This window comes from Natrix helvetica (genome assembly GCF_964273705.1).
Source record: "Natrix helvetica genome assembly, chromosome: 5".
Taxonomy (NCBI): Eukaryota; Metazoa; Chordata; class Lepidosauria; order Squamata; family Natricidae; genus Natrix; species Natrix helvetica.
In genome coordinates this window covers 4532702-4544771 of record NC_138551.1, presented here as the reverse complement: position 1 = coordinate 4544771, position 12070 = coordinate 4532702, and the positions used below count along the sequence as shown (strand labels likewise).

Genomic DNA, 12070 nt, shown 5'->3' with positions numbered 1-12070 from the left:
AGAGAAGTTGCCTCCAGATGTTGTGGGTTCTCCATCATTGGAGATTCACTTGTCTGAGATGGTATAGGTTCTCCTGCTTGAGCTAGAAGACCTCCAAGGTCCCTTCCAGCTCTATTCTGATTCTGCTAGATGGGCAGGAGGTGGAGCAAAACCAGGAGCTCACCCCATTGTGCAGCACTTGGGTCTCAAACCTGGGCTGTCAGCTGTCCGGCTGAAAAGCTCAGTGTCTTTAACCGCTAAACCAGAGTTCACCAACCTTTCTCAGTTGGTAGCCGAGAGGAGAGCGAGAGCAACACTCACAGCGACACTACGGCCCCTGTACGGCGCTCATGGTGACACCAGAATGAGTGGGGGGGTGGAGTGGGGTGCGACACATACACACACACAAGCCCTGGCCAGCCACTTACCTGGCCCGGTGGCCAACAGGCTGTGGCACACAGGTTGGGGACCTCTGCAGTAAGCCCTTATACTTGATTCACTAGCCCCGTTAAATAAAAGTAAAAGGTAAAGGTTCCCCTCGCACATCTGTGCTAGTCGTTCCCGACTCTAGGGGGCGGTGCTCATCTCTGTTTCAAAGCCGAAGAGCCAGCGCTGTCCGAAGACATCTCCGTGGTCATGTGGCCGGCATGACTCAACACCGAAAGCGCACGGAACACTGTTCCCTTCCCACCAAAGGTGGTTCCTATTTTTCTACTTGCATTTTTTACGTGCTTTCGAACTGCTAGGTTGGCAGAAGCTGGGACAAGTCACGGGAGCTCACTCTGTGTCTCAGCCACTCAGCCACCATGTTCCTACCCCATTAAATACTCCATCCATTAAATATACCACAACCATCCGTTAAATATTCCATCAGCTAATTACACTATCCGTTAAATACACCATCCGTTAAATACTCAACCGTTAAATACACCATCCGTTAAATACTCAACCGTTAAATACACCATCCGTTAAATACTCCATTTGTTAAATACACTATCCATTAAATACACCATCTGTTAATAACACCATCCATTAAATACACCATCTGTTAAATACACCATCCGTTAATTACACCATCCGTTAATTACACCATCCGTTAAATACTCAACCGTTAAATACTCCTTCTGTTAAATATTTCATCCATTAAATATACCGCCACCATCCATTAAATACTCCATCTGTTAAATACACCATCCGTTAATTACACCATCCGTTAATTACACCATCCGTTAAATACTCAACCGTTAAATACTCCTTCTGTTAAATATTTCATCCATTAAATATACCGCAACCATCCATTAAATACTCCATCTGTTAAATACACCATCCGTTAATTACACCATCCGTTAAATACACCATCTGTTAAATACACCATCCATTAAATACGCCAGCCGTTAAATACTCAACCGTTAAATACACTATCTGTTAAATACTCCATCCGTTAAATATACCGTAAACATCTGTTAAATACTCTATCTGTTAAATACACCATCCATTAATTACTCCATCTGTTAAATACTCCATCCATTAATTACATTATCCGTTAAATACACCATCCGTTAAATACTCAACCGTTAAATACACCATCCGTTAAATACACCATCCATTAATTACACTATCAGTAAAATGCACCATCCATTAAATACACCATCTGTTAATTACACCATCCGTTAAGTACTCCATGCGTTAAATCCTCCATGCATTAAATACACCGCATCCCCCCCACCCCATTAAATCCTCCATGCAAAATCTCAGTTCCCGGTACAAAGGCCTTTGAACAGCGTATGGTAGCAGCTGTACATGAAATTTTTCAGAGGTATCATCCTACCGTCCGAAAGTGGCTTGCAAGACAGAGCATCGTCCAGATCCTTGGCCGTGGATGGGTCAATGGTGAAGACACATTCTTTCCTGCAAGAAGGGAAGCGGGAAAAAAATAACCGAAAACTTAGCCAAGCACCAAAAAATAAAATAAGATGCCACGAAGAAGAGATTTCTTAGTGGTCTCTATATATTTCGGTGTTTCCCAACTTTTGCCATTTTAAGACGCCAAGACTTCGACTCCCAGAATAAGCCCGTGAGGACTTCCCCATGGCTGGCTGGGGAAATTCTGGGAGCTGAAGTCGCACAAGTCTTAAAGTTGCCAGTTTTGGAGACCCCTTGCCTAGTGTTAAATTGAAATTTTTACCGACAAAGAAATAAAGAGAGAGACGGTATAGATCTATTTCAAGATATTTAGCTCTCATCAGTCAGCTCCGTGATGGCGAACCTATGGCACAAGCGCCCAAAGTGGCACATGAAACCATGTCACATGGCACGTACAGCCTTGCCTGTTTGTCTTCTGGGTTTCTGGCGTGCATATGCGTGCAGCGATCAGCTGTCCTTCATGCGTGTGGCAGTGCCGAAAACCGGTGTGTACATGCATGCCGGAACCCGGACGTTCAGCTTTTCCGGAGATCGATCCCAATGCCCATGCGTCAGTGTGAATGTGCACCGGCCAGCTGATCATTGGGCACGCATGCGCACGAGAACCCGGAAGTTGGGCTTTTCCGGAGCGCAGAAGCCTACACACAGGCGTGTGTTTCCGCACAATCTTTTCGGCACTCAGTGCCAAAAAGGATCGCCATCACTGAGCTAGCCATACCCTTCTGGGATTTGAACCCAGGCACTTGCATATTAGGCAGATGTATTAACCTCTAGCCACGGGCTCTCCTCACTTTGTCAGTTGTACCAGGGGGGAGATTACCGTATTTTTCGGAGTATAAGGCGCACCTTTTCCCCCTCAAATACAGCATTTTTTGCCTCCTGAAACCCCGCCCCGTTCACCAAAATGGCCGTACATAGCTTGTAGGAAGCTTTTAGAGAGCTCCTGGGGGCTGGGGAGGGCAGAAATGAGCAAAAAACAGCCCGGTTTTTGCTCAATTTTACACCCGCCCCCACCCCACCCCCAGGACCACTCTATAAGCTTCCTAGAGGTTACCCATGCCCTTTTTTATAATGAAAAATGGGCTCGTTTTGCAAAAAATGCCCCCCCCCCCGGACTACTCTGCAAGCTGTCTAAAGGCTATTCATGCCTTTGGGGTGGGGGGAAAGGGCCCATTTTCGCAAAAAATGGGCCGTTTTTGGAAGGTTTGCAGAATGCAAAAACTTTTTTTTTAATGTTCCTCTTCAAAACCTTGCTGCGTCTTATACTCCAAAAAATACGGTGTTTTTTTCCAGTGAGACCGGTCTGTTAGCGCAACCTGGTCTACTCAAATATGGGACGGAGCATACTGTTTCCGCTTTCGCCGTAACCTCCCTTGCCGAGTGGTTAAGGGGGACAAGTTAGAAACCAAGATACTGTAAGATCTAATCTCAGAGAGCTCCAACGTTGAAGCATCTCCATTTATTCAGACGAACAGAGCTAAATTCAGACCGAAACATTTAATACTGAGCAGGTATTTCTCAATTTAAAGCCACAACTGAGCCCACAATTTCTGCGGCTAAGTGAGACAGTTCTTAAGTGAGAAATCCGTTATGTGAGTTTTGCCCCATTTTATGACTTTTCTTGCCATATCTGTCAAATGAATCTCCGCAGTTAATTAGTTAGTAACCTGCTTGTCTCAAAGGTGCTTTTTTTTCAAAGCACTTTCTTGTTTTTCTTCTGAAGACATTTCGCTTCTCATCCAAGAAGCCTCTTCAGCTCCAACAGGATAGTGGAGAACGGAAGGATTTATATTCCTTGCAGACAGCTGGTCATTTGCATCCTTTTAGAGGGTCGTCGAGGCTACTTGGAGATTTGTTTGTGTCCTCAGGGGGGTCACCTGAGCGGTGTAAATGCTTCCTGCAGTCTGCAATTTTTTCCTCTGGAAATCCGTTCCTACTTCCACACCGTTCAAAAGGTGTTCATCCCAAATAGTGTAGCTAAAAGTCTGTAGAGATTCTTAGTAATGAGAAGAGGTCACTCCTTCCAGCTGTTCGGCCTTGCCCGCGCAAATGTCTTCCCACCTAGCGTGATCTGCAGCCTCAAGCAGTTCCAAAATTAATTGACTGGCAGTGGCGAAGACTGCGCTGGAAATGAAGACACACGCACAGAAGAGAGCCAAAATTCGAACCAAATAGGAAGGAACAGAGCTGGAAGGGACCTTGGAGGTCTTCTAGGCCAGCCCCCTGCTCAAGCAGGAGACCCTATCTCAGACAAGTGACAGGAGCACCTACGATTCCTGGTGGCAAGCTGTTCCACTGGTTAATTGTCCTCACTGTCAGGAAATTTCTCCTTAATTCTAGGTTGCTTCTCTCCTTGATTAGTTTCCATCCATTGTTTCTTGTCCTACCCTCAGGTGCTTTGGAGAATAATCTGACCCCCTCTTCTTTGGGGCAACCCCTCAAATACTGTAATACTGCTATTATTTCGCCCCCAATTCTTCTTTTCCTTAGACCAGCTAAACCCAAATCCTGCAGCCGTCCTTCGTATGTTTTAGTCTCCAAGCCTTTGATCATCTTAGCTGCTCTTCTCTGCACTTTTTCCAAAGTCTCAACATCTTTTTCGTAGTATGGTGACCAAAATTGGCTGCAGTATTCCAGGTGTGGCCTCACTAGGGTTTTGTAAAGCGGCACTAATCCTTCAAGGGATCTTGATTCTATGCCTGTTTATACAACTCAGGATGGTATTAGCTTTTTTTACACGGCTGGCTCAAATTCAAATGATCGTCCTCTAGAACTCCAAAGTGCCTCTCACGGATACGACCACTGAGCAAGGTACCACATATAGTCGGGATGGCAAACCTAAGTCACTTCCGGTTTGTCCCTGGGGCCATTTTTCTTCCTCCGGAGCCTTCAGGGAAGCCTGAGGGCTTAAACCAGCCCTACGAGCAAACCGAAAGTCCGTTCCTGAATTTCGTGGCGACTGCATTCAGTTCTGGTCGCCACGATGTAAAAAAGATGTGGAGACTCTAGAAAGAGTGCAGAGAAGAGCAAGAAAGAGGATTAGGGGACTGGAGACTAAAACATAGGAAGAACGGTTGCAGGAACTGGATATGTCTAGCTTAAGAGAAAGAAGGACTAGGGGAGACAGGATAGCAGTCTTCCAATATCTCAGGGGTTGCCACAAAGAAGAGGGAGTCAAACTATTCTCCAAGGCACCTGAGGGCAGAACAAGAAGCAATGGGTGGAAACTAATCAAGGAGAGAAGCAACTTAGAACTGAGGAGAAATTTCCTGACAGTGAGAACAATTAATCAGGGGAACAGAAATTGCCTCCAGAAGTTGTGAATGCCCCAACACTGGAAGTCTTTAAGAAGATGTTGGATAGCCATTTGTCTGAAACGGTATAGGGTTTCCTGCCTAAGCATGGGGTTGGACTAGAAGACCTCCAAGGTCCCTTCCAACTCTACTATTGTATTGTATTGTATTATTCTTTTTCGCCCGTAAGGCTGGTTTTTTGTGCTCTGGAGGCTTCAGGGAAGTTCCTGAAGTCTCTGGGGGGCCTCCGAGGAGGGTGGGGGATGCTGTTTTTGCCCTCCCCAGGCTCCTATAAAGCCTCTGGGGCCTGGGGAGGGCGAAAAAAGCATGCAAAAAATGGGGGGAGCACTGGTCATGCGCGCATGTGTGCTTGGGTCGCGCATTGCATTATGGGGTGTGGCATGCCCGCGCACGACCCCCTCTGCACTCCCCCCACTTTTGGCACGCAAGCCACAAAAGGTTCGCCATCACTGACATATACTGGACTTACCATATTTTTCGGAGTATGAGACGCACCAAGGTTTTGAAGAGGCAAATTTTAAAAAAACGTTTTTGCACTCTGCAAACCTCCCCAAAACGGCCCATTTTTCACGAAAACGGGCCTGTTTTGTTTTTTTTTTCAAAAAAAGGGCATGCCTAGCCTTTAGGACAGGGGTGTCCAAACTTGGCAAGTTTAAGACTTGTGGACTTCAACTCCCAGAATTCCCCAGCCAGCCATGCTGGCTGGGGAATTCTGGGAGTTGAAGTCCACAAGTCTTAAACTTGCCAAGTTTGGACACCCCTGCTTTAGGAGGTTTGTAGAGTGCTCCTGGGGGTGAGGTGGAAACGGCCCATTTTTTGCTCATTTCTGCCCTCCGGAGCCCCCAGGAGCTCTCTGAAAGCCTCCTAAAAGCTCTGCATGGCCATTTTGGTGAAGGGGGCGGGGTTTTAGGAGGGGAAAAAATGCTGTATTCGGTGTATAAGACGCACCCAGATTTTCAGCCTTTTTTTTTTAGGGGAAAAAGGTGCGTCTTATACTCCGAAAACTACAGTATACATTCCCGCAAAATCAGACCACAAAGCCCACAAAAACGGAGAAAATCGGGCAGGATTATCCTCATCTGACAGAAGTGGAGCCTGAGGCCGAGAAGGAAAATCTTGATGGAGGCTGCCTCGTGGTTTGAGAAGCGGAACTCGGATCTGAAGCATCGGAGAGCATGCTTCTCTGAAGCACAGAGGGTTGAGAAATAGGCTGCTCGATAGACGGTGGGATCAATTTAAAAAAATCTTAAATCGATTAAAATTTTAAAATTTAAATCGATCCCACCGTCTCTCAGGCAGCCTATTTCTCAACCTTGGACACTTTAATATACGTGGTCTTCAACTTCCAGAATTAATTAATTAATTCCTTTCCGTTCTTCCTTTGTCTTTTTCCCTCCCTCCCTCCCTTCTTCCTTCTTCTCCACCCTTCCTTCCTTCCTCTTTTCCACCCTTCCTTTGTGTTTTTCCCTCCCTCCCTTCTTCCTTCTTCTCCACCCTTCCTTCCGTCCTCTTTTCCACCCTTCCTTTGTGTTTTCCCTCCCTCCCTTCTTCCTTCTTCTCCACGCTTCCTTCCCTCTTTCCAATACTTCTTTCTTCCTTCCTCTTTTCCACCCTTCCTTTGTGTTTTTCCCTCCCTCCCGTCTTCCTTCTTCTCCACCCTTCCTTCCGTCCTCTTTTCCACCCTTCCTTTGTGTTTTCCCTCCCTCCCTTCTTCCTTCTTCTCCACGCTTCCTTCCCTCTTTCCAATACTTCTTTCTTCCTTCCTCTTTTCCACCCTTCCTTTGTGTTTTTCCCTCCCTCCCGTCTTCCTTCTTCTCCACCCTTCCTTCCGTCCTCTTTTCCACCCTTCCTTTGTGTTTTCCCCTCCCTCCCTTCTTCCTTCTTCTCCACGCTTCCTTCCCTCTTTCCAATACTTCTTCCTTCCTTCCTCTTTTCCACCCTTCCTTTGTGTTTTCCCTCCCTCCCTTCTTCCTTCTTCTCCACGCTTCCTTCCCTCTTTCCAATACTTCTTCCTTCCTTCCTCTTTTCCACCCTTCCTTTGTGTTTTTCCCTCCCTCCCGTCTTCCTACTTCTCCACCCTTCCTTCCCTCTTTCCAGTACTTCTTCCTTCCTTCCTCTTTTCCACCCTTCCTTTGTGTTTTTCCCTCCCTCCTTTCTTCCTTCTTCTCCACCCTTCCTTCCCTCTTTCCAATACTTCTTCCTTCCTTCCGTTCTTCCTTCCTTCCTTCCCCCTATTTCCCTCCCTCCTTCCGTCTCTTCCTTTCTTCCTCCCTTCTTTCCTTCCTTCCATCCATCCATCCCCCAGATGGGAAATTCTGGGAGTAAAAGTCCAGAAGTCTTAAAATCACCAAGATTAAACCTCCTGGCCTATTCCATCTGAGAGGTTTTCGGACTGGCTGGCTGGGGAATTCTGGGAGTTAAAGTCCACCCATCTTCAAGGGCCTAAGCTTGAGCAACGCTGGCCTAGAGGTATCTCAAATGAGGAAGAAGAAGAAGAAGAAGAAATCAGCTCCGAACCACAGGGGAGGGATTCCCTTCAAGATTCTCATTTATAAAAGCAACAGTTAATTAACTGGGCCCACTGGGGAAGCAGCAGGCTCATCTAGCCATGAATTGAGATTTCAATCCAACTTCTCTTCAGGCCTCTCCGTCTCCAGGGCTCATTTGTCTCCTTCAGCCGTAACCTCCCGCCTTGCAGGGAAGAGGCCCGGAAGGCCTCCAAGGTGGTCGGAGGGCGGCATGTAAAACACCCAACAGGCCTTTCGCTTGGACAGCCATCCATCCACCAGGCGGGCCCATCAAACTCTCTGGCTCAACAAGGCTGGGTGGTTTTAGCTCCTCCTGGCTTTGTCTTTTGGGGGCTGCGAAAGTGCAGGTGGTTAATTCTGCCTCTGCTTTCAGGGTCCTTTTCAAAAGGGAACACGGCATCCACGTTGTGAAGGATGGGAGGAAGGGAGGGGAAAGAGGGAGGAAGGGAGGGGAGGAAGGGAGGGGAAAGAGGAAGGAACGGAGGGGAGGAAGGGAAGGGAAAGAGGAAGGAACGGAGGGGAGGAAGGGAGGGGAAAGAGGAAGGAACGGAGGGGAGGAAGGGAGGGGAAAGAGGGAGGAAGGGAGGGGAAAGAGGAAGGAACGGAGGGGAGGAAGGGAGGGGAAAGAGGGAGGAAGGGAGGGGAAAGAGAGAGTGGAAAGAAGGAGGAATGGAGGGGAGGGAGGGAGGGGAGGAAGGAAGTGTGGAAAAGAACGAAGAATGGAGGGAGGGAGAGAGGAAGGGTGGAGAAGAAGGAAGAAGGGAGGGAGGGAGGGAGGGAGGAAGAAAGGATGGATGGAAGGAAGGAAGGAAGGAAGGAAAGAAGGAGAAGGAGGAAGGTTGGATCTTCTACAGCCAACAACAGCCTGAACACGCCCATCAATGCCTTATCTATAAGCAAGGGAGTAAACCCCTCTCCCTCCTACCACTGATCATGCTCCCTAGTTGGGTCATAAAACCTGTGTAAGAAAACCACTAAGCTCAGAGAGGACCCCACCATCTCCTCCTCCTCCTCCTCCTCCTCCTCCTCCTCCCAAACCCCACTCTCTTCTAGTACTGATGATGTTCCCTAGGTGGGTCATGAAATGTCTGCAAGAAAACCACCAAACTCAGAGAGCACCAAGGGCCCCTCATTTCAACCGCGAGCTACAAATATTCTCTTCTATCAGATCTTCTTTGGCTACAAAAGGACTCTGGAATTTTCGAACGGGAGGGCGGTGGGAAAGGAGTGGAAGGAGAGCCTAGCGAAGCAATCAGCCTTAAAGCAAAGCCTTCCCCCCCCCCAGCCCCCCATTCCAAGTGTTTTGCGCCGAACTCGACCCCAATCAGCGAAGGGATGGAACTGAACTGACCTTAAATCTCTCCTCCTGGCAAATTCATCAGACGGGATGGCCCAGGGGAGGTTCTGCGGAAGGCACTGCAGGACGTCCAGAGAGAAATCCGAGGTGTCCACCCCATACTCTGCCAGGATGCCTTCTGTTTCCGGATCAATTTCCCCCGCCCGTCCAAGACTTTGGGCCAATTGCCTGCGAAAAACAAGTCAACCATGACAGGGGCTCATTGACATATCTCCAAGACATCTGACAGCTGTCCTTAGAAAGGAATATTGGAGAATAGAATAGATATTGGAGAATAGAACAGAACAGAACAGAACAGAATGGAATAGAATAGAATAGAATAGATATTGGAGAATAGAATAGAATAGAATAGATATTGGAGGAAGGAATAGAATAGATACTGGAGAATAGAATAGAAGAGAACAGAAGAGAACAGAACATAATAGATATTGGAGAATAGAATAGAAAAGATTAGAACAGAACAAAACAGAACAGAATAGATATTGGAGAATAGAATAGAATAGAATAGAATAGAATAGAATAGAATAGAATAGAATAAAACAAACAGAATAGATATTGGAGAATAGAAGAGAAGAGAAGAGAAGAGATGAGATGAGATGAGATGAGATGAGATGAGATGAGATATTGGAGCATAGAATAGGAGAATAGAAATTGGACAACAAAATAGAATGGGAGAATAGAATAGATATTAGAGAATAGAATAGAATAGGAGAATAGAATAGAATAGAATAGAATAGGAGAATAGAACAGAATAGAATACAACAGAATAGGAGAATAGAATAGGACAGTGATGGCGAACCTTTTTTGGTTCGCGTGCCACAAGTGGGGGGAGTGCAGGGGGGTCGAGTGTGGACGTGCCGCACCCATAATGCAACGCGCGACCCCCCCAGTGCACATGCATGCAAAACGCGCGACCCCCCCCCCCATTTTTACATGTTTTTTTTGCCCTCCCCAGGCTCCAGGGGCTTTATAGGAGCCTGGGGAGGGCGAAAAGAGCCTCCCCCGACCCCCCGGAGGCCCTCCGGAGGCTTCAGGGACTGTCCGGAGGCTTCCCTGAAGCCTTCGGAGTGCTTAAAACCACCCTCCAAGCAAACCAGAAGTGACTTCCGGGTTGCTCGGAGGGTCGTTTTAAGCGCTCCAAAGGCACCAGGGAAGCCTCGGACGGTCCCTGAAGCCTTCGGAGCGCTTAAAACCACCCTCCGAGCACTTCCGGGTTGCTCGGAGGGTCGTTTTAAGCGCTCCGAAGGCATCAGGGAAGCCTCGGACGGTCCCTGAAGCCTTCGGAACGCTTAAAACCACCCTCCGAGCAACCCGGAGAATAGAATAGAATAGATATTGGAGAATAGAATAGAATAGAAAAGCGAAATGCACAGGTACAGTATAGGTCAGTGATGGTGAACCTATGGCACGCATGCCACAGGTGGCCCGCGGAGCCATTTGTCAGGGCACGCAAGGCGCTGCCCTGTCAGATGAGTTCACTCTTTTTTAAAGCCAGTTTTCGCCCTCCCCAGGCTCCAGAAGCTTTATAGGAGCCTGGGGAGGGCGAAAAGAGCCTGCTCCCCCCCCCACCCCCGAGGCTCTCCGGAGGCTTCATGAGCTTCCCTGAAGCCTCCGGAGCGCAAAAAAACGGCCCTACGGGCAAACCGGAAGTTCAGGGAAGCCTCTTGAAGGTCCCTGAAGCCTTTGGAGCGCTTAAAACAACCCTCCGAGCAAACCGGAAGTTCCAGTTTGCTCGAAGGGTCGTTTTGACTGCTTCGGAGGCTTCAGGGAAGCCTCCTGAAGGTCCCCGAAGCCTCCGGAGGGCTTCCGGGGGGAGTGGGGGGAGGCTGTTTTCGCCCTCCCCATGCTCCTATAGCGCCTCTGGAGCCTGGGGAGGACGAAAAAAGCATGCAAAAATGGGGGTGGGAGGAATTTCCTGACAGTTAGAGCAATTAATCAGTGGAACAGAAGTTGCCTCCAGAAGTTGTGAATGCCCCAACACTGGAAGCCTTTAAGAAGATGTTGGATAGCCATTTGCCTGAAACGGTATAGGGTTTCCTGCCTAGGCAGGGGGTTGGACTAGAAGGCCTCCAATGTCCCTTCCAACTCTGCTATTGTTTGTTTGTTTGTTTGTTTGTTTGTATTTATATGCCGCCCTTCTCCAAAGGACACAGGGCGGCGTACAACATTAAAAAAAACACACATCCCAAACGTTAAAAAAAAATTAAATACATATCCAAAAAAACAAACCAAATTTAAAAGACAATACATTTAAAATAGGTTAAAATTAACAGGCCAGGCCAGCTTGCTGGAAAAGCCAACTTTTTAGGGCGCGTCGGGAGGACCGGAGGTCGGGGATTATGCGAAGCTCCGGGGGCAGCTCATTCCAGAGGGAAGGCGCTCCCACAGAGAAGGCTCTCCCCCTGGGGGTCACCAGCTGACACTGTCTGGCCGATGCACCCTGAGGAGGCCAACTCTGTGGGATCGTACTGGACGGTGGGAGGCTACTGGTGGCAGTAGGTGGTCTCGCAGGTACCCTGGGCCTAAGCCATGGAGTGCTTTAAAGGTCATAATTAATACCTTGAATCGTACCCGGAAAACAACCGGTAACCAGTGCAGGCCGCCTAAAAGGGGTGTAACATGGGAGCACCTAGGTACCCCATGACAACCCGCGCGGCCGCATTCTGGACCAGCTGAAGCCTCCGGGTGCTCTTCAAGGGCAGCCCCATGTAGAGAGCATTGCAGTAGTCCAGGCGAGAAAGGACGAGGGCATGAGTGACTGTGCACAGAGCATCCCGATCCAGGAAGGGGCGCAACTGACGTACCAGGCGAACCTGGTAAAAGGCCCCCCTGGTCACGGCAGTCAGGTGTTCTTCTAAATTAAGCCGCGTATCCAGGAGGACTCCCAGATTGCGAGCCTTCTCTGAGGGGGCCAAAATTTCTCCCCCTATCGTCAAAGATGGGACAAGATGCACAAATCGGGATGACGG

General features: G+C 48.3%; 1 protein-coding gene across 2 annotated transcripts in view; it reads right to left on the bottom strand.

Moving 5' to 3' along the window:
* Window positions 1–12070, bottom strand: part of DIS3L2 (DIS3 like 3'-5' exoribonuclease 2) — a 223157-nt gene that overhangs the window by 118280 nt on the left and 92807 nt on the right. For both annotated transcript variants that reach the window (XM_081956034.1, XM_081956033.1), the window contains 2 exons: window positions 9096–9269; window positions 1808–1887 (listed from right to left, as the gene is read on the bottom strand). In XM_081956034.1, coding sequence (XP_081812160.1) covers window positions 1808–1887; window positions 9096–9269 — 254 coding nt within the window. The remainder of the gene's footprint in view (window positions 1–1807; window positions 1888–9095; window positions 9270–12070) is intronic.